The sequence below is a fragment of the Apis dorsata genome, unplaced genomic scaffold (genome assembly GCF_000469605.1).
Source record: "Apis dorsata unplaced genomic scaffold, Apis dorsata 1.3 scaffold_19, whole genome shotgun sequence".
Classification (NCBI taxonomy): domain Eukaryota; kingdom Metazoa; phylum Arthropoda; class Insecta; order Hymenoptera; family Apidae; genus Apis; species Apis dorsata.
In genome coordinates this window covers 602,011-623,250 of record NW_006263321.1, presented here as the reverse complement: position 1 = coordinate 623,250, position 21,240 = coordinate 602,011, and the positions used below count along the sequence as shown (strand labels likewise).

Below are 21,240 nucleotides of genomic sequence, written 5' to 3'. Positions count from 1 at the left end.
TTTAACATTCAAATATACTTGATATTTTTGGAATCTTTCAACTCTTCTCTTATTATTATTGTTGTTGTTATTATTATTATTATTATTATTATTATTATTATTATTATTATGATCATCACTATTTCATTATTTCTTTTGTTTTTTCCCATCTCTCTACATTTTTATGAAATACTTAATTGTTTAATACTAAATAGTTAAAATCATTTATAAGTTATTTTTTTAACAAAGATGTTCTAACAAAAGTAAACAATGAAAGTTCTTTTAAATTAATTTTGCATTCGCATAAATACATATTTTCATTTACATTAAATATATGAATAACAAACATAGAAATAAGCATTTGTACTATAAATTTATTTTACAATAATAAGTCTAGGTTCCAGCCATATATTAAACATTTTTAAACATATATATAAAATTTTTTAAACATCAAAAAAATCAGAAAAAAAGAAAAAGAGAAAGAAAGAGAGAGAAAAAGCGAGAGAGCGAGAGAAAGAAAGAAATAACAGCTTTATATGTTAAGACAAATTTATTAACTTTTAAATTTCATTTTGTTAAATAAACACATTACACTACTCTATGTTCTTACAATAGCCGTATATCTTTGTTACTATTGAAAAAATTTTAAAGAAAAATAAAACAAAGAATGTTATATTTCACTCTATTAATAACGAGATATCATTTCGCTATTAACGATATCCAGAATATTAACGAATTAAAATTCAAAATGATAAAGAAATATAATATTTGATATTTAATGTATAACTGATTACCTAGAAGACTTATACAGTGGACGATATTCTTGGAATAGTATATACGCAAAACAGTAATTGCTATACACAATTGGTTCCTTTGTACTATAGAAATTTTACAAATATTTTAGATTTATACAATTATATATATATATACATATATATTGTATATGTGTATGTTACATATATGTATGTATATCTATACATATTCATATATGTATATTCATATATATATACATTCATATGTATATATATATACATATACACATCAGCTTGTTTTTTTTCTTTCTGACAAATATTATTTGCATAAAATTTGCATAGATTAGTCAGAAATGACATTTTGATATGTGGGATTTAATTCTTTGTCCCACTTTATTATAAATATTATATATAATTAACTTTGTTTTTTCCTGGACTTCAAGTCCTTTATGCAAGTTCTATGCAAGTGAATATATATAAAAACATATAACACAGTAAATGTTTATATAAGTAAAAGAGACTAAAAGAATATGAAAATTCGATGCGTATATAACGCAAAATTTGATATAATCAAAATAATTTTTTTGTTAGCAAAGAAAAGTTTACAATGTTAACCAAAAATGAATTTGGATTATATATACATTACTAAAAAAATTCTCATAAAAATTAATAAACAACTAAATGGATAATGTTTCTTTGATTAATTTTTTCATTGTATTACCCATTGTTGTACTTGATGGGCTAGAAGTTGTAAATGATAATTTAAATAGATAAGGTTGTATATCAGGATATGATGTATCAAAAATCAAATCCAATTCAGCTTGATTTGGCATTTTAGGTAGATAGTCATGTCGATTCATTACTTCTGTTATATAAAGAATCTTATCTGTTAATAAATCTCCAACTTTTTCTCTGCATATTTGTCTCTCATGTTCTGTTGCTAATTTAATAAGTTCCAATCTTACTGTCCATACTTCCCAAGGTATGCATTCTGGTTGGAAGGGCCAACGATTTTTTTTCTTTTGAAAGAATTCCAAAGATATTTGGCCAGAACCTGGACTATCAGTAGAACGCAAAGCTTCAGAAAAACCTGATATTTCACGTTTTAAAGTTTGATCCAGATGCACAGATGAACAACAGACATAAGTAAAGTCAATAAAATCACAGTCAACATCTTGGTATCCCACAGTACCCACTGAATAACTACCTTCTTGCTTGTATTTAAATTTACCAAGACTTCGATGGAAAAGAACACTGTGGAAGATACTTGCTACTGCTTCATCCACTTGTCTGCCCTCCATACTTAATTCAAATAGTTGAGTTCTGGCATTCATAGTGATTCCTATGTAACAAAGAGGAATGTTATAGAAATTTTTATAAATTGTTTAATAAATAAAATAAAATTATACAAAACAAATAAATTATATAAAATTACCATAATATTTTTAATATATTTATATATTATATTATATTATATATTATATTTAATTAAGAGTGTATATTAATTCATTATAAACTGTTGATTGAACAAAAACAAATGAAATCATATGAGTTATATTAAAACTTTGCTTAGATAAATATAAAATTAATTATATATTTTCAAATATGTAGCATAAAAAAGATATGGATAAAAATAAACGAAATATAATTGCATCGATTTTAATTCTAACCTCGTAAAAGCAGTGGTAAAAATGATGATTATCACTGGAGACTTGCTGTGATACTGGACGATATTTGGTCATCTTTTAATCGCAGAAAATTATCTGATACTTTGAAAATACAATCAAATAACCGTTGTGAAAATACATGGAAGTAAGTCCTTCTAGCTTTGAAAATTTCAAAAACGAAATATTCGATATATATGTGGATGCATCGAAAGGGAGTTAAAATTTATGAATATAATTTTCTTGCTGCTTTATTTTATTCTTATTTTTATAAATTCAAGAAATAAGCGTTGCTTATATTTTTTAAGACAACTTTAACTTACTTCTCTGTTTGTATTTTTCTTTCTTTTCTCTCGTTGTCTAAGTATTCTCACTTCTTCTGATAAATACATTAAAAAAAATTAATTTCAAGTCATTATTATTAATATTAATTAGATTTAATTTATGTTAAAATTAATGAAATCACTATTCTTATAAAAAATTTCTGTAAGTCTTTTTCTCCGATGTTCGCACAACCACCTCCATCAAATTATTGTATCTACTACCATTGTCATCGTTGTACAAATTGTTTTATCATTTAAGTTAAATGATTATTATATTTTTAACTTTTTCTTTTTATTTTTCATAAGATATGATTTATTTTTAAATCTTTCGATAACAAAATTTTTACACACAAAATCACGTAAAATCTCTTGGTTTAAATAAAATTATTTCTGTTTTCTCTTCTAAATGAATAACAGCTGTCCTCACAGCATCGCGCCATTTTATGTTTTCTTCAATTTTACTATTCGATTCTATTATTGATATTTTAAATATTTTAAAATTTATTTCAACAATTAATTTTATAATTTTAATCTTCATATAAATAAATAGAGTAAATAATAATTTTAAGTAAATAAATATTCTGTTAACAATAAGTTAGTTACTAAAAAAATCGCAATAATGAAAATATTTAAAAAATATGTAATTGATTTTTTAGAACATAAAATGCATTATAAGAATATATTTTTGATTATAAAATTTTAAATTATAATTTTAATTATAAAAGAATTTAATGCACAAAAAGATTTATTATATAATTAAATTTATACAATAAAAAATGTAATTATATTTAATTTTATAAATTCATATTTAGTTTAAATATATTTGAATAATGTTTTTTATTATCTTTATTTATATTATAAAAATGAAAATTATTATCAAAGCATATGGTTGAAGAAATATATTATATATTGAAATAATATATAATTCATATATATATTACAATGAAAATTACTGACATTAAATACATTAAAATTTTTGTTAAAATGGATGTATTTTCTCTTTTTAAAGAAATTCAAGTATATAAAATTGTAACATAAAGAAATAAATAAATTATTTTTTATATAGTATTTTTTATATAATAATGCAAACATATAAATTAATATAATCTAAATATACTGTTAGTTTTAAAAATATATACATATTATTATTTATTTATTTTTAATTAATTCAACACAGGCAGAATTAATATCAGGATATTTATATTGAAATCCTAATTCATTAACACGTTTTGGTATAACTTTTTGTCCTTCTAGCATAATCTGAAAAAAAATCAATTATTTATGCATTTATTAACAACAATAAAATAACAATTAAAGTTAAACTAACTTTTGCACGTTCTTCATTAAAAATAATATTCAAGACTATTCGTGGTACAGGAATAAATGCAGGTCTTCGCATTACAGATGCAAATGCCTTAGTAAAGTCTGTATTTGTTACAATCTATAAATGATAATTTTTATTAATTATATTTAATTTATATCCATTCCAATATCTATATTTAATTTAATTACTTGTGGAGCAACACCATTTAATATACCATGTACATTTTTATTTTCAATAGAAAATAGAAACAAATTGACCAAATCTGTTATATGTATCCATGGCATATATTGTTTTCCATTATCAATAGGACCACCCAATCCAAAAAAAAATGGTAAATATATTTGTTTGATCATACCACCATTTCTTCCTAATACAACTCCTGATCTAATTGTAACTTGTCTAATATTGCTATCTTTTGGAAGTTGTGCAGCTGCTTCCCAGTTGTGACAAAGTTCTGATACATTTTAATATAAATAACATATATTAATGTGCATGAAAAATTTTATGGTATTAAAAATTAATATTTATGAAAAAATTAATATCAATAAAATTAAAAATACCTGATAGGAAATCATATTTTTCACATTTATTTTCTTCTGTATATTCTGTATCATTTGGTTTATAATATGATACTCCAGAAATTGTTATAAAAACATTAGCTTTAGTATTTGTAATAGCTTTAGCTAAAGATTTTGTTGTTTCTACTCTGCTATTTATAACATTTTGTTTAAATCCTTCTGACCATCGCTGTTTTGGATCAAGTATATTCTGACCAGCAACATTGATTACAGCAGTAGTATTTTCAGGTAAACCATAACATTCCAAATCATGCTACAAATTTTACATAATAATAAAAATTACATTTTACATAATAATAAAAATTACATAATATCATTGATCAAATATTAGATGATTATAATTATTCAATTTTTCTTACCCATGAAATTCGATTAGGCCCAGGCATGCGAGAAATACATGTATAAGAAGCACCTTTATGACACAATGAATTTATTATTTGTGTTCCGATAAAACCTGTACCACCACCTGAGACAATTACATAACCTCATCCGTAATATAACCTATTAGTCAATGTTATTTCGAAAATTTATCTTAAGTTTGTCGAATGAGAAAAAAAACTTGCCTATAACTACGTGTTTTAGCGCCATTTTTATTGTAAAAATATATTAGAAAATAGATAGTTCCTAGAAATGTATATATTATGTATTGTATTTGTAGAAATTATTTGATACAGTAACTAACTTTATTAAATTATCATCGATTACTAAGTAAATTCAAATCAGAAATTTTTTTTATATACACACATATATATATAAAATAAGGTATTAAAGGTATATTTATATTTTCGATGAATTATACTATTTTTATTCATATACTATAAATAACATTATTTTATATAATTTTATACTTAATTTTACGTATTTATGTCATAAAAGATATATTATTCAAATATAAAGAAAATAAATTACACAATTTATAAGATGTAAGTTATATTATAGAATATAAATGTAAATAATATTTTTTCATATAAATATATGTGCATATCATATATGCGCAGAATGTAAAATATAACGTGCGCATATGCTTATATACATATATATATATATAAAACACTTGTATAAGAAATATGAAAAATGGCGTCCGCGTTAGAAAATTTGGAAACACAGTTAGAGCTTTTTATTGAAAATGTTAGACAAATACGTATTATAGTGAGTGATTTTCAACCTCAAGGACAAAATGTATTGAATCAAAAAATGTGAGTAATGTATGTTGAATCTTTCTATAATTTTTTTTATTAAATAAATATTTAATATTATTTCATAAAATTTTCATTTATTCGTATTAAAGAAAATTTAATTACAATTATTTTAAATTGTTATTATTTGTAAAAAAATATTTTATTAAGATTGACAATTTTTCATGATTAAATAGAATTTATAAAAACTTAAGTATCATAAAGTATGATTAGTTATGATTAAAATTTAAATTATATTAAAATTTCTTGAAATATTCAATATATATTCATATTATATTATACAAATTTATATATTTTTATACCTAAATATATAATAATTATTAATAATAAATATTTTAGTCAAGGTTTAGTAAATGGCTTACAAGAAATAGATAAACTTAAATCTCAAGTTCAAGATGTTCATGTACCTTTGGAAGTTTTCGAGTAAGTATTTTAAAATTAAGAATGTAAACAAAAATTTATATGTTATATGTGATTTTAGTTACATTGATCAAGGAAGAAATCCACAATTATATACTAAGGATTGTATAGAAAAAGCATTAACTAAAAATGAACAAGTAAAAGGAAAAATCGATGCTTATAGGAAATTTAAAGCAAATATGCTTGTAGAATTAACTAGAGTTTTTCCACAAGAATTAGCAAAATATAGAGCAATACGTGGAGATGAATGAACTGAATATAAAGTGAATTATCTAAATCAATGCAATATTTTTTTGTTAATTTTTTTATTGTATTTTAATCACTTATATAATAAATATTTATTAAACAAACAAACAAATTTTTATTATATGTGTCCTACAATATATGTCCTATGAACATACATTATTGTAATATAATTGTAATATAAATTGTAATTTAAATTATGCAATAAAATATGATTATATTAAGTCAATGATATTTTATAATGTTATTTATTTTAAAATAATATATTATAAAAGATTTAAAAGATTAAAAGATATAGATAAAATTATTTATTTTAATTCTGTTTTGATTGATAATATATTATATGATTTATGATTAATTGATTAAAAAGAAAATATTGATCCCACTTTGAAAATATTTTATCCAATCAAAATGGATTTGGTTTGCGTCACGGAGCAAATAAAATCATTCGAACGAAATCGTATTTAGTCATTCGAAAGACGAATCTGTGTTCGGATAAAACTTACGAAGTATTAATATGATTATTTTGTTACTTATTATTTTTGTTGTTCAAGTCAAAACAAATGAAAATGTTGAAAAATTCTATAGGTAAGTTTTATATTATTTTTTTATATTTTCGAAATAAAATTTATAAATAACTTTATTTATTTCTAATAACTTTGTTAATGCATAGCATATAACAACTAATGCATTTTTTATTATTTAAAAAATTTTATAAATTTCATAAAATTTTTTAGACTTTATTATTTTACTTTTTAAACATGTCAAAATATATCTATAATCAAAATTTCTCATATTTATAAATGTATATACATATCGATATGATATTTATACAATTGTGTATACATAAAATTTTAAACATGATTCCATAATTATCACTAGAAATCATAAGTGAATAAAATAAAAAAATATATTGAATGCATAAAAATTAAGTGTAAAGAAAGAAAAAGAGTTTTGTTCCATTTTAATTTTTGCAGTCTGTAGTGAAAGCAACAGGTATAGTACATAGGCAGTATAGTATATATCAAAGCATACATAGCATCTATACATTTAGTTATATATGTATATGTCGTAAGTCGTTAATAATATTGAAAGATAAAATAAAAGTAAATATAAAAAAAATATAACAATGTTTAAAATCGTATTAATTTTTTAATTAATTTAAAAATTATTAATCAATTCATATTATTAATTAATTGTTATATATATATATATATTTTCATTTATAAATATATAATTTTTTTTGTTTTTTTTTGTTTCATTTTGTTCTTTTTCTTATATGTTATAATTAATAATAAAAAAAATATTTTATTTATGTATTTTAAAACAAAGAATAATGCAAAAAGGAAAAAAAAGATAAAATTAGATTAATTTTTTCTACAGTTTTCCATGGCATTATAAATGTGAGGATGGTTTTTGTAAAAAAGAATTAATTACAAAAGAAGTAATTACACCTACTTCATTGGAAGTATGTGAATTATTTTGTGATGCATCAAGTTCCCTATGGCCAAAACCAACTGGTCATTTATCTTTAAGTAAATATATGGTTCAACTTGATCCTAATAAAATTTTATTAGTAGATTTACAAAATGGAACACAAATTAGATATCTACTCGAAAAAAATATATTTTTATTAAAAAATAATGTGAAAAATAGCGGTAAATTAGCAAAAAATGGTGGAATGAGTATGCTTATTCGATGCGTGGGCTACGAAGAAATAAATAATATTAAATTGACTTTGGATACGGACGAAAGTTACAATTTAAGTGTAATACAAATAGATGAAATGGTGAGTGTATTAATACTTACATAAAATTTTTTTTGTCCTTTTTTCTTTTAATATAAATAAAAAAAAATGGAATTCACATTTTTATACACAAAAAAATAGAAAAAAGTAGGATAGTAAAGATGATGAAAAAGAAAAAAGATCGAAAATATTTTTTCTACATATTAATAATATTTGCTTATGTATGAAGGAACTTTGACATTTTAAAACAGGTTTTAGATTTTGTTCGTTGAAAAATTTGAATTATTAAAATTTTATATTTAATGAAAGAAAATATTTATTATATATATATTCTATCTAAGCATAAATATCAATATTTTATAAGTAATGAAATAATTGAATGATTTCGATAATTAGTTTCTTTTTTTATTCTTATCCTACATAGCTATTGGAAGCAACTATTACGGCGAAATCATATTTCGGTGCAAGACATGCTTTAGAAACATTAAGTCAAATGATTGTTTTTGACGATTTAAGAAATGAAATTCAAATTCCTAATGAAATATCAATTATTGATGGACCTGTATATCCTTATCGTGGTGTGTTATTAGATACCAGTAGAAATTTTATTGACAAAGCAACAATATTACGAACAATTGATGGCATGGCCATGTCAAAGTTAAATACTTTACATTGGCACATCACTGATTCTCACAGTTTTCCTTATGTTAGCAAAACATGGCCGAATTTTTCGAAATTTGGTTCTTATTCGCCTGAAAAGATTTATGATGAAAATGATGTGAAAGAAATCATTGAATATGGTCTTATTCGTGGCATTAGAATATTGCCGGAATTTGATGCCCCTGCTCATGTAGGAGAAGGTTGGCAATGGGTAAAATTAATTTTTTTTGACTTTTTTATTTTTGTTCCTTTCGTATAATTTTATAAAAAAAAAAATTTAATTGCATGATTTTATCTCATTTTTAGATCGGAAACGATACAATCGTTTGCTTTAAAGCGGAACCATGGAAAAATTATTGCGTTGAACCTCCTTGTGGTCAATTAAATCCAGCTAATGATAAAGTGTATGAAATTCTCGAAGGAATATATAAAGATATAATGTTGGATTTTCAACCAGATTTGTTTCATATGGGTGGAGATGAAGTAAATATAAATTGTTGGAGGTCTTCGATTTCTATTACAAATTGGATGCAAACTGTTAAACATTGGGATCTATCAGAATCAAGTTTCTATAAGCTTTGGCATTATTTTCAAGAAAAAGCAATTGATAAATTAAAAATTGCTAATAATGGAAAAGAGATACCTGTTATTTTGTGGACTAGTGGTTTAACAAATGAAGAAAATATTAAATATTTAGATCCCTCAAAATATATAATTCAAGTTTGGACAACCAAAAATGATTCTGTTATTAATAGATTGTTGCAAAATAATTTTAAAATAATTATTTCTAATTATGACGCTCTGTATTTAGATTGTGGGTAAGTGAATAAATATTTTTAAATTAAAAAATTAAAAAAAAATAATGTTTATAATTAATATTCGATTTTATCTCTGTCCATATTTTTATTTCTTTTATATTGCTTTTTTTAGTTTTTCAGCCTGGGTAGGTGAAGGTAATAATTGGTGTTCTCCTTACAAAGGATGGCAAATTATTTATGAAAATTCTCCTTTAAAAATAATAAAATTGCAACATTTGGAAAATAAAAAAAATTTAATATTAGGTGAATATTTTTTTATGTTGAAATGAAAATTGCAATGTTTTATCTACAATATTTGATTAAATTTTTTTTGAGATTTAAAAATTGGTTAATAAAGAAAGATTATGAAACTTATAAAAAAATAGTAATTGTTTGAAATTGATAATTAATAGTGGTATAAATAATTTTATAATTTATTGTACATATCTTTATATTATAATAGGAAGTGAAGCAGCTCTTTGGTCAGAACAAGTTGATAGTGCATCAGTCGATGCGAAAATTTGGCCTAGATCCGCGGCACTTGCCGAGAGATTGTGGTCGGAACCAAATTCAGCTTGGATTCATGCGGAACATAGAATGCTTAGGCATAGAGAACGATTTGTAAAAAGAGGAATCAATGCAGAAAGCTTACAACCTGAATGGTGTTTACAAAATCAAGGCCATTGTTATGCATAATTTATCTTTAGAAAAGTAACGAATAAATAATAATGATTATTTTTTTTTTTCTTTCTTTCTTTCTCTTTTTTTCTTTCTATCTACTTTTATCAGTTAAACATTTATCAATTTAAATATTATGATTTTATAGATTAATCTTTGTTATAAATTAACTATTTTTCCTTTATATTTTTTTATTTTCTTTATATTTTTACTTTTCTAAGAATTTTCTTCTAAGAATTTAAGAATTTTCTTCTTTTTCATCAAACGGTGTTTTTACAAAATAAGTTATTAAAGTTCCCTTTCCTTTGACATATGTAGGCCCTCGGCATATTAACTCATAACCAGCCGCGATCAGAATTTTGGCTGTGTCTTCGGTAACTTGAACTTTACCCATTTCTCCGCAACTATCCATTCTTGATGCTACGTTTACGGTATTACCCCAAATGTCATATTGAGGTTTTTGTGCTCCAACAACACCTGCTATTACAGGTCCGTGATTTAAACCTTAAAAAATTTTGTTATATAATCTAGTGTATATATAAATAATATAATCTTATTTTCCTTTTTTCTACTTTAAGAAAAATTCTATATTTTATTATTATTACTTTATATTAATAAATTTGTTAATAAATTTTTTTTATTTATGTCACTATAAATTATTCTCTAAATCTTTGCTTAATATATTTAACAAAAAATTAATATTATTATAGAATAATACAGTTTTATATTTATTTTTTAAAAAAACTCACCTATTCTTAACTTAAATTTTTGAAAAGATTCCTTGTTAATTTGATCTAAAATTGTCATCAAAGCGAGAGCAAATTCAATAAGAATAATTATATTATGATTTTCTTGTTTTAAGAGTTCCTGAAAATTAAGAAATAAAATTCATAGTTTTGAGAAAAAGTTTAATTGAAAGTTTAAAATATAATGTTAATATTATATTGTTTTAATAACAGAATAGTATATACGTATGTGAATGAATTAAAATATATTTTTACCTTTTCATCAGTATTTTTTCCTGGACTAAGACCAGAGGCTAACATATAAGTACTTCCAATAGTTTTAATCTTTTCGATTCCAGAAAATTTTGGTTTAAGCAATAATTTATCAAAATCACATATAATTTCGTTTAGAAGTCTTAAACATTCCAATCCCTGTTTATTTATATCCGTTTCATCATAAAATTCCTTGTAATTCGGAATGGATGCAAACATAACGGCAATACTACTGTATCTTTCATGATAAAGATCCTATAAAAAAATTCAAAAGTATAAAAAAAATTTTCAAACAATTTTTATGTTCGCTTTGAATACATATTCAAATATAAAATACATATTCAAATACATATTCAAATATATATATTCACCTGAATTGCTCGAACGTTTGTTAAAAAATGTTCTGCTACATGAGCAGGTAGTATGTTTTCGAGAAGAATTTTGTTAATACCTCTCATAGTTTCAACTTCATCTTGTTCTATTTTTAATTTATTTTCCCATAAAAAATCTGTTCTTGAAGTATATTCAATTTGTCTATCCAAAACATGAAGCACAAGGCAAACAAGTAAGAGCAAACAACCAATTTGAAATAAATAATGAATGCGATAATATCTGTGAAATAATATTTAATAAGAAATAATTTAAAAAATTCAATATTATTTAAAAATATATTTCTAAAAAAAATAAATGCTTAAAGAAAATTATTCTTTAAGACAAATATTTTAAAGAAGATTTTTTAGAAATAAGTAGACAAGATAAAAATTAAATAAAAATAAATATGGAATCGATTATAAAACATGAATTTATAATTATATAGATAAAAGTATAAACAATAAACATATAAACAATAAAATTATCTTATTATTTATTTGTTGATTTTTACTTACTCGATGACATCAATCATATGGTATAATTGAGCGATTGGTGCTTGTGAAAATGCAACCACGATTATTGCTATTGAGATAAACATTATACAGAATTTTATTAGAAAATCAATGCGTAAATGCGTCCAACCTATAACCAGAGACATTACCGCAGTATATACGTATAACTAAAAAAATATTATTCCTTTATATTATTCCTTTGTATAAAATTATACATTTTTGTATTATATAATATTCATATGTATTTAATAGATGTTAATACGTACTGATACGATAATATCGTATTTGTTTATTTGTACAATATCATTCAATAATAAACTAAGAATAGATGATGTAATCGTTAAAAACACCGTTATTAAATATACTATTATCCTGATTTCTCTGTTCAAAGATAACCAATTCCAGATATTGTTATTTTTGATCTTAATGTTAAACCAAGATAATACGGAAAAGATAAACAAAAATGATAAAACAGGAAAAAAGCAACTGTAAACTATGATACTCCTGTAAAAAATGTTATAATATAATATATGTTATAGTATAATATAATATATGTAACTCATTTTAGATTTTAGATTATTAGATATTAAATTTTTTTAGTAATCGAACTAAAATTATATGATAAATTAGCTGATTAATGCATGCTTGCCTTGGTAAATACATAATTTGAATGCCAAAAATCATAATATATATGGTAGTTGAAGCGAGAAGATACCATGGATATTGTTCATCAATCTGTTGACGATATTGAAATTCTTGATCTTGATCATTAAATCGATAAGTAACGGATGACATTCCTTCATTGCCTTGATATCGTTGTCTGTTACATTCGAATAATCATATGTTAATATAGAATGTCTCAAAAAAATGGAAATACTATTTAACTGAATATTCTTTCAAACAATATTTTTCTTTGCAAAAACTTTACAGTTTTGTTAACGAATTATTAACAAAAAATAGTAGCCAATCAGTGTGTTAAATTAATCAAATTTCGATGGTAGTGTTGTATACATAAATGAACAAAATTTAATAGTTGAAGTTGAAAAATAAGTTACTTTAATAATTTAATATTCAAATCATCGAATAAAATGCAAATAACTTTAGTGTCAAATAATCGAAGTTATACGAAGAATTATACGAAGGATTAATTGTAATAGCTATAATATAAATATTATTCTAATATTATAATAAGCATTTTAATGAATAATTACTTATTCGATTTTTAACTAGTTATTGTTTCAACGGCCAATTCTGGTATATATGCCACTAATCAAAAACATCAAAAACAATAAGCAATGTATAGAAAAAATCTATTGATACTATAAAATAAAATAATATTTTTTTATTAAAAAAAAATTATATTTGTTTGAGATTATGAATTTTCAGTTAATCGATGTTCTCACATTTTCGGAGCATTATATATGTATAGGATATATATGTATATATGTGTATTGTATATGAAATTTCTAAAAACTGAGAAAAAAATTTATAAAAAAAAGAAAAAAGATAACTCACTTCATATTGATGAAACAATTAGAATTACTGTTTATTAAAAGATTTGATTCAATCATGGCAATACTCTGAAATCAAAAAAAATATGTAGAAAATATAAACACCGAATTATTGCTATTTGTTATTTATTTTTATTTTTAAATTTTTGTTTTAATAATATTTCTCATTTATATCATTAAGAAATAATATTTTTTTTATCAATTAATAAAGACAATAAATTGAATGATAATTAAATATTTAATTGATTTACCGTTAGTCCAATATTTTTAGCAAGTGTAGCCTCTGCAATATTAGCGAAAGGTTTATCTGCACCCCAACTTTCAAAATATTTCGTCATTTTACTACTTGGTCTTGATCTGTTAAAAAACAAAGTTATAAATTATTTTAAACACGCTGTTAATGTTTTCTTTTTTGCTTTATTTTTTTATTTTCTTTTTATTCATATTATAATTAAAGAAATAGCAAAAGAAAAAATATGAGAAAATTGTTTTTAAAATTAATTTAATTAAAGTAAAAATAATGAAGAAGATAGGACATGCTAATAATTTTAAAAGTTGATTCTATTATGATATGTTTATATAAGCAAAAGGGTTAAAAAGTAATAATTACATTTAAAGCGAAAATTAAACGCGAAGAGATGATATTGTAGGCAGTTTGGATACGTTAATAGAGCGGAAATATCGAAATTGAACGATGAGCCATGTTCACCTTGATGGTATGGAGACAGTTCGAATATGTTCACCATTATCGTTCATACGATTTTCTTGATTGGTTTTCTTGATTGGTAATATAATAACAGAAAAATTATTAAAACTAATTTTATTAAAATAAAATTAATTCATACAATCAAATTATAATTATATATTAATCGAATAATTGTCTATTTAATGTCTATTTAATGTAAATGTTTTTACTTTTAATACATATATATCAATAAGAGAAAAGGATTTAATCTCACCTCTGGTGGTACTATCAGGAAAGTTTCAATATTATGTTGAGCAAGATAGACTTCTCGAGATCCTCCATTACCAGGTTCGACTTCGAAACGATTTCCAAGTTGAAGTAAAGTAGCTTTAGTTATATGTACTCTCCTTGAAGAAAAAAAAATCTATTCGAAACAGAGCATTGGCTATTCTAACAATTAATATAATATAATCACTGTGATAGCATATTATGTAATAAATTACCCTGGTAAACCACCACTTTCCATATGATTTGCTAATGTAACATCATCGCTCCAAACATCGAATTGCCATTTTCGTAAACCAAGTACACCACATAGTACGTTTCCAGTGTGTATTCCTATTCGCATGTCCACATTAAATCCTGTTGCTTCGCGAACAAATCTAAAAACAACCGTATTTATTCATTTCAACAATTCAAAAAAAAAAAAAAAAAAATTAGCTTTTTTTTCCCCTTACTTAATAGCGTCTATCATTTGTAATCCCATAGTCACACAATTATACGCATGATTTGGTCGAGAAATGGGTAATCCCGAAACACAATAGTAACAATCACCCAAAATTTTAATTCTCATGCATTGATTATCCTAAAAATCCATATTTAAATTTTTATATATTTATACACAACTTAAAAAATATTAAATTATAGAATTAGCATATTTTGTAGAAAACATAAACTAATATTCTATATGAAAAATTTTACCTGAGCAATTTGATCGAATCTTCCGAATAATTCATTTAATATTTTTACTAGACTTGAGGCTGATAATTGTTCTGAAAGCGGTGTAAAATTCACAATATCTGCATAAAGAATACTGAAAGGAATATCATTATTGTTTTTGTCTATATTTTCATTTATTAATAATAGTTTGTTTTATTTTTTAGCTTACCTAACATTATTATGCCGTTGCACATACATTTCATAGAATCTAGTTTGCTTATGATTACTAACTTCTTGACATGCATTTGCCATTTTCAACATAATACCTCTTTTCACCTGTCTCAATTTTATTTAATAGTATGGCATAATAATATTTGAATGATTTGATTAATCAATTATAATCATTACCGGAAGAAAATGCAAATCTTACCTCAGCTGCGATGTAAGCCGGAATAACACTTAATAATAATTGTTCTTGTTGTTCTCTTTCACATTCTAATTTTATTCTGGATTCAATGACCGTTTTTGTTCTAGAAAAGGTTCTATTATGTGCTTTTGCAGTTAATATACTATAATATGAACCGGATAAAATTGCAGTGAACAAAAAGATAATCTCGCTACATGTCTAAATTAACGAGAAGGAAAAAGATCGAATAAATAGTGAAGACAAATAAATTTACCGAAATAAAATACATATATATATATTTACCTGAACTATTTGATAATAGCTTGAATGATCGAGAAAAATAAATCGTATACTTAAATGAATAATAATTAATGTAATTGCAAGAATTGTTGGTGTCTGTCGTGTATCTCTTGGTAATACAGCGATCATCGCGTGAATTGTGATAAACAAAGGTACTGAAGCACGAATGATTAAAGTTCCAATACCTAAAATACCTGATGCAACAAAACCTATAAAAAGTCTAGCTTTAGCGGACGTTAAAGTCGATGGTAGTTGCGTTATTAATAATAAACTCAATGATATGAGTAATAATATCATTAAAGTTGTCACAGGAACAATAATTTGAGATAAATCCTGTAAAAATATTGATATTTTGAAATTAATATTACATTAATTTAATTATTAAATTAATATTATAATTATACTAATTATTATATTGATTATTTCCATTTGAAATGAAATTGTATTTTTCATATAATATAATATTTATTTTTAAATGAACGATCATATAATAAAAGTTATAATAAATTATTAATTTGTAAACAATTTGATTAGAATGTATTAAATTTATCTGATAGTTGTTAACATAAAAAATTAAACTGAAAATCACTTTATTTATATATAACTACACTAAATTTACCTGATAATTATTAATATAAAGAATTCCTACAACAAAAATCAATGCAATGACAGTGACAAATAGGATACCGGTATAGAGGGAAGCTGTCAATTTTCCTTCATATTTGCTTCGCAGTTGATTAAATTCTTCAACGCCGATTTCTCTGGTATCATGTTTCTGTAAATTTTCTAAAACATGTGCATATATTATATATATTGATTATAAGATAAGATGATTAAATAAAAAGATAATAAAAAAAAAATAATATAATTTAATATCGTCATCGATTAATTTTTTTAATTTTTATTGATGAGAAAATATAATTGTATACATCGAAAATAATATCATGTATATAACGTATCGTATATAAATATACATATATATATGTATAATAATAAATAATAAAGATTTGTTAACAAAATTATAATAACATAAGAATAATATTAAAATTTATGATATTTATTATATAATTATGTTATAATAAGATTTAATAAAATATATTATTTGACCGATGCATGCACTTATTGCATGTTCCATAATTCTTAATTGCATCTGCCATTAAAATAAAAAGAATTGCTTAAGTTTCTAAAAACTTTTTTATCATAATTTAATTATAAAGCTAACTAAAATCATAGATTTGTTTGTAAATTATATCAACAAGTTTATAATTCTTTATACTTATTAGCTTGAGGAGTTGGCTGATTACCAGTACGAGTTATTTTTGATCTAACTCGTCAGAAATTTATTTGACTTTCTTCAACTATGCGTAATTTCAACGTAGAAGAGATCTTTTTTAGAGTAAAATTCAAATTTTATTTAAATAATTTTATTATTTTATTATTTTCTGAGCACGATAATCAAAATATCATAATCGAAAATAGATAGATTATATTTATATTAATCAGTAATATCATGTAGATTTGCATAAAAAAATTTATATATACATATATATATGCTTAATATTATTTGTTATAAATTATAATACTAATTTTGATGAATTTCAATCAATTCAAAATTCTATCGTTTTATGATATATTAATAGATTCGATTTCTTTTTTTTATTATTTTGAGAAAATATAAAGATAAAGTAATAAAATAAATTTGGTTAATGTTATGATATAATATACTTCTTATTAACTTTTTATCCTTATTTTATTAAAAAATAATTTATATTATTTATATGTATCTATTTTTTAAGAATATAATATCACATAAATTCTTATTATTACCTTTTTCTGTCATAATACTGGCAAAATATTCCACTCTTCTTTTCTGTTTTAATCGTTTCGACTAATCGATATCTTGTAATTGATTATTCGATATTCCGTTTGTTTTTCGATCTTTAATCGATCAATTGCGCACAACTTGATTTTGCTTTTCAGCGTTGATTCGATTAATTGAACAATCATAAAACACATCACAAAAATACATACACAATATGTTCGAAGTTCTAAATTTTGCTTTATAGAGATTTTACTCTTTTGGATTCTTGATCATTATAGTGGGGAGAAAAGGAAGAAGAGAAATAGGAACAGAAAAAGAGAAAGACAGGTAAATTAAGTTCAATTGATATTTTATTACTATCATGTTTATTTATATTTATAATAAAATTTATTTATTAATTCGTTCTGGAATGTGAAATATTTTATTATTACTTGTAAGTAAGATGCATGATCACAATGATATTTTAAAGATATGCACACAATTATTTATTGCATATTATCTTTTAAATGCGAAGATTACTACTAGTGATTCAATTATAAACTAATTATAAGTTTATCTTAAAATTTTTCTGTACTAATTCGACTTAGCATATATTTTTAATTAAAACACAGATATATTATATTTTGCTAAAATATTTTTTTTTAATTAATTAATGTAAAATTGAAATTTTTATTGTAAAACTAAATAAAAATATCTACTGTAATATTATATATGTACTTAAATCATTTTTAATTTTTGGATACAATTAAATTAAATGAAAAGGATCGATTACGCGAACAACATCATAAATGTTAAATCTTTTAAAATATATAATTTATTGATTGACTTTATGTTATTTATTATTAAGAAATAAAAAATATGATAGAATATTATTAATTTCATTTTTTCTTTCTTTTTTTTTTTTTTAACATTGGTTCAATGAATTCATATCAGGTACCCAATATGGGAAATATTTCATTTGTATTTTTTTATATTTCTTTTTCTGTTATTTATCTATTTTTTTCGCTTTACTCATTTATTCATTATTATGTATGATTCCTTTCATATTCATATTATAAAAATTCCATTTCACGTTCAATACCCACAAATTTTAATTGTTCTGTTGGTCCGTATCTACAAGAAGAAAAGAGATATATAAATATAACACATATGGAAATCATAATATAGTAGTAATATTAATAATTTTACTATAATTTTACCTATAATCAAAAAATAATTCCTCGCCAGGTTGAATAGCTCTTTTTGCAAAAATACCTATTCTATGATCACCATTTACCATCATTACTTTCGCATAACAATTAGGATTTATTGAATGATTGGCAAATCTTATTTTATTTCCTTTTCGAGTAGCATCCACGACAAAATCTAAAAATGGAAAAATAATTAAAAATTTGATTTTCCAAACATTATTAAGAAAACTATAGTACTTCTTACCATTATTAAGATTAAAGAGAAAACTACACATATATTTATCATATACTTTTCCTCGTCTGTCAGCTTCATCTTGACTTATAATTTCACCACAATATTCTGATATAAATTCATTTTTTGCTGCAGATTCTTTAAGAAATATTCCCCAACCAGCTACGTCGGATGGTGCCATTAAAAGATGTTTATCTGAAATTATAATTATAATTATAAACAATCACATGGTTAAAATTGCGATTAGAATGTTGCAATTTAAAAGATTATTGCTTAAAAAAAACTTAAAAAAATACTTACGAAGACCTCGTTGAACGCTAACGTTTTTGCAAGATATTTTGGTAATTTGAAACTGATCTGCACCACATGTCTGACATAAATCTGGATCGCATTCTCTTACAGCTAGGTAACAAGGACATTGTTTCGTATTACATTGGGCTTTGCACCTACACCCTGGAAAACGATTTTGACATTCGCTACTACACTGGCAAAACTTCTCACAGAAGTTTTGAGCTTGTATACATGGGCATGAATTATCGCATTGTCTTCCCGGATGATCGCATGGTGCAAAATTATGGACATGATTGGCGCCTTAAAAGCAAAGAAAATAATAAAAAAATAATGTAAATTATGAATAAAAAAATAAATTAATATTATTTATTTTAAAATATTCACCAGAATCTTTTTTCAGCTGTATTTTTCTACAATGCATTGACCAAAGACGATGTTTCTTTTTTTTCTTTCGTGGTGGTGTAAAGTCCTTCAAATTTTCTACTGCTGGAATATCTGATGCTTCTTTTTGTGCAAATTGATATACTTCCTGACATGTTTTAGTCAACATAATCTGTGCTAATGCACATGGATTACCAGGAAAAGCCTTATGAAGAGCTCGAAATAGACTTTGTTCCGAACCTGTCCATGATGGTTCGCTTTCTGTCTTTATTCGTTTATCGAGACCCAAAAGCGTAAACGGCGCTTGATTTTCTGGTTGTGCTTGATCTTCCATAGATTCTTCGGATTTTGTTTCTTTGTTGACATTTTGTTTAAAATCTAATGTGATAATATACTCTATCAGAATTTCGATTGATAAGTGCGAAATAGCTAATCCGGAGAAAATTAAATATTCTGTATTACCTTGACAACCGCCTCCTTGACTATATTTATTGCTATCATTGCTATCTTCGCTACTTGCTTCATTTCCAGAATCTACACTTGCTTGTTTTCGCACTTTTCTAGGTCCTCCACGTTTTTCATCGCTTTCTTCGTCCTTTATATCAGCCGCTTGAGCGGCAAGTTTTTCTTTCATTCCTTCCTATTCAAAAAGATTTATTTGCATTTTTATTTATGTATTTTTTGGAACATTGTTATTAATATTTTTGTTTTTACCAAGTGCATATAACATTCTGTTCCGCATGGTTCAGCAAAAGGTTTTAAATCAGGTCCCTTTCGTTTTTGTAAATTTGGTCCTGGATGACAAACTTGAAGACCTATAAGTAACAATGTAAATTTAATATAAAATTATTCCTTAAGAAAAATATCATGAATGAAATAGAATTTAGTATGTGGACACAGCGTCGAACGATGAACGAAATATGATTGCAGATGTATCCTTGATGGCATCTCCATGCTAAATAAAAAAAAAAAAAAAAAAAAAAAAAAAAAAAAAAAAAAAAAAAAAAAAAAAAAAAATAAAAAAAAAGTTGAAAAAAACAGAAAAAAAAAGAAGCTTCGTTTAAATGCGATCGTTTGTATGCAGTGTTATTCTTTACCTGACGGCGACGCTCCCCTGGCTGCTACAATAAATCAGGAATCATAAATAATCGCAATTAACGGATATAGCATGGTGTATGGCCATTAAGTTGTATCTCAGTATTGATTTTTATAATTAAATTAATATAACTAATTTAAGAGA

The 21,240-nt window shown here is 23.5% G+C and overlaps 6 protein-coding genes across 11 annotated transcripts in view; 2 read left to right on the top strand and 4 right to left on the bottom strand.

The window, feature by feature from the left end:
- Positions 1-514: 514 nt before the first annotated feature.
- LOC102678739 (autophagy-related protein 101) lies at positions 515-3,170 on the bottom strand. Of its 3 annotated transcripts, none has more exons than XM_031509652.1 (3): positions 2,402-3,170; positions 1,939-2,073; positions 515-1,821 (listed from the first exon to the last, which is right to left on the bottom strand). In XM_031509652.1, exons 2-3 carry the CDS (start codon positions 2,063-2,065, stop codon positions 1,409-1,411), a joined length of 540 nt encoding a protein of 179 aa, XP_031365512.1. In that variant the 5' UTR covers positions 2,066-2,073; positions 2,402-3,170; the 3' UTR covers positions 515-1,408. The 3 variants fall into 3 exon arrangements, with proteins under 3 accessions (XP_031365512.1, XP_031365510.1, XP_006607905.1); XM_031509650.1 differs by having other exon boundaries at positions 515-2,073; positions 2,402-2,557; positions 2,715-3,168; XM_006607842.2 differs by having other exon boundaries at positions 515-2,073; positions 2,402-3,168.
- A 454-nt stretch (positions 3,171-3,624) lies between these two features.
- LOC102678604 (epimerase family protein SDR39U1) lies at positions 3,625-5,316 on the bottom strand. The gene is made up of 6 exons (XM_006607841.2): positions 5,184-5,316; positions 4,980-5,086; positions 4,603-4,873; positions 4,231-4,496; positions 4,046-4,159; positions 3,625-3,978 (listed from the first exon to the last, which is right to left on the bottom strand). Exons 1-6 carry the CDS (start codon positions 5,206-5,208, stop codon positions 3,868-3,870), a joined length of 894 nt encoding a protein of 297 aa, XP_006607904.1. The 5' UTR covers positions 5,209-5,316; the 3' UTR covers positions 3,625-3,867.
- A 355-nt stretch (positions 5,317-5,671) lies between these two features.
- On the top strand, positions 5,672-6,695 carry LOC102678479 (mediator of RNA polymerase II transcription subunit 10). The gene is made up of 3 exons (XM_006607840.2): positions 5,672-5,816; positions 6,156-6,239; positions 6,298-6,695. The coding sequence occupies exons 1-3, from the start codon at positions 5,695-5,697 to the stop codon at positions 6,485-6,487; spliced, it is 396 nt and encodes a 131-aa protein (XP_006607903.1). The 5' UTR covers positions 5,672-5,694; the 3' UTR covers positions 6,488-6,695.
- A 211-nt stretch (positions 6,696-6,906) lies between these two features.
- Positions 6,907-10,422, top strand: LOC102678328 (chitooligosaccharidolytic beta-N-acetylglucosaminidase). Its single transcript, XM_006607839.2, has 6 exons — positions 6,907-7,067; positions 7,863-8,268; positions 8,651-9,097; positions 9,193-9,704; positions 9,817-9,947; positions 10,147-10,422. Exons 1-6 carry the CDS (start codon positions 6,997-6,999, stop codon positions 10,377-10,379), a joined length of 1,800 nt encoding a protein of 599 aa, XP_006607902.1. The 5' UTR covers positions 6,907-6,996; the 3' UTR covers positions 10,380-10,422.
- A 175-nt stretch (positions 10,423-10,597) lies between these two features.
- LOC102677870 (adenylate cyclase type 2) lies at positions 10,598-18,239 on the bottom strand. Of its 2 annotated transcripts, none has more exons than XM_031509590.1 (19): positions 17,912-18,239; positions 16,704-16,870; positions 16,088-16,417; positions 15,809-16,003; positions 15,608-15,714; positions 15,421-15,532; positions 15,177-15,304; positions 14,943-15,101; positions 14,714-14,846; positions 14,464-14,531; positions 14,006-14,111; positions 13,759-13,823; positions 12,893-13,063; positions 12,510-12,747; positions 12,247-12,410; positions 11,731-11,893; positions 11,363-11,614; positions 11,111-11,228; positions 10,598-10,865 (listed from the first exon to the last, which is right to left on the bottom strand). In XM_031509590.1, the coding sequence occupies exons 1-19, from the start codon at positions 17,922-17,924 to the stop codon at positions 10,600-10,602; spliced, it is 2,955 nt and encodes a 984-aa protein (XP_031365450.1). In that variant the 5' UTR covers positions 17,925-18,239; the 3' UTR covers positions 10,598-10,599. The 2 variants fall into 2 exon arrangements, with proteins under 2 accessions (XP_031365450.1, XP_006607898.1); XM_006607835.2 differs by having other exon boundaries at positions 11,731-11,971; positions 17,912-17,924.
- A 548-nt stretch (positions 18,240-18,787) lies between these two features.
- LOC102678011 (histone-lysine N-methyltransferase E(z)) overlaps positions 18,788-21,240 on the bottom strand; it is a 3,886-nt gene continuing 1,433 nt past the window's right edge. The window contains exons 5-12 of one of the 3 annotated variants that reach the window (XM_006607836.2): positions 21,098-21,121; positions 20,715-20,815; positions 20,463-20,640; positions 20,004-20,378; positions 19,629-19,919; positions 19,341-19,523; positions 19,106-19,271; positions 18,788-19,019 (exon numbers count right to left, since the gene is read on the bottom strand). In XM_006607836.2, coding sequence (XP_006607899.1) covers positions 18,959-19,019; positions 19,106-19,271; positions 19,341-19,523; positions 19,629-19,919; positions 20,004-20,378; positions 20,463-20,640; positions 20,715-20,815; positions 21,098-21,121 — 1,379 coding nt within the window. In that variant the 3' untranslated portion in view covers positions 18,788-18,958. The remainder of the gene's footprint in view (positions 19,020-19,105; positions 19,272-19,340; positions 19,524-19,628; positions 19,920-20,003; positions 20,379-20,462; positions 20,641-20,714; positions 20,816-21,097; positions 21,122-21,240) is intronic. The other 2 variants (XM_031509595.1, XM_006607837.2) reach the window with 2 other exon arrangements.

What these genes read in the sequence shown, in the direction of transcription:
- LOC102678739 (XM_006607842.2), bottom strand. Translation starts at nt 2,065, where the DNA reads ATGAATGCCAGAACTCAACTATTTGAATTAAGTATGGAGGGCAGACAA.
- LOC102678604 (XM_006607841.2), bottom strand. Translation starts at nt 5,208, where the DNA reads ATGGCGCTAAAACACGTAGTTATAG. An exon ending in AAAATATGATTTCCTATCAG is followed by an intron (nt 4,497 to 4,602) that starts GTATTTTTAATT and finishes AAAATGTATCAG; the next exon opens with AACTTTGTCACAACTGGGAA. An exon ending in TAAATGGTGTTGCTCCACAA is followed by an intron (nt 4,160 to 4,230) that starts GTAATTAAATTA and finishes TATCATTTATAG; the next exon opens with ATTGTAACAAATACAGACTT.
- LOC102678479 (XM_006607840.2), top strand. Translation starts at nt 5,695, where the DNA reads ATGGCGTCCGCGTTAGAAAATTTGGAAACACAGTTAGAGCTTTTTATT. An exon ending in AATGTATTGAATCAAAAAAT is followed by an intron (nt 5,817 to 6,155) that starts GTGAGTAATGTA and finishes TAAATATTTTAG; the next exon opens with TCAAGGTTTAGTAAATGGCT. An exon ending in GTACCTTTGGAAGTTTTCGA is followed by an intron (nt 6,240 to 6,297) that starts GTAAGTATTTTA and finishes ATGTGATTTTAG; the next exon opens with TTACATTGATCAAGGAAGAA.
- LOC102678328 (XM_006607839.2), top strand. Translation starts at nt 6,997, where the DNA reads ATGATTATTTTGTTACTTATTATTTTTGTTGTTCAAGTCAAAACAAAT. An exon ending in AATGTTGAAAAATTCTATAG is followed by an intron (nt 7,068 to 7,862) that starts GTAAGTTTTATA and finishes TTTTTTCTACAG; the next exon opens with TTTTCCATGGCATTATAAAT. An exon ending in TAGGAGAAGGTTGGCAATGG is followed by an intron (nt 9,098 to 9,192) that starts GTAAAATTAATT and finishes TCTCATTTTTAG; the next exon opens with ATCGGAAACGATACAATCGT.
- LOC102677870 (XM_006607835.2), bottom strand. An exon ending in CTAAAAATATTGGACTAACG is followed by an intron (nt 13,824 to 14,005) that starts GTAAATCAATTA and finishes TTTTGATTTCAG; the next exon opens with AGTATTGCCATGATTGAATC. An exon ending in CAAATTATGTATTTACCAAG is followed by an intron (nt 12,748 to 12,892) that starts GCAAGCATGCAT and finishes CATTTTTTACAG; the next exon opens with GAGTATCATAGTTTACAGTT.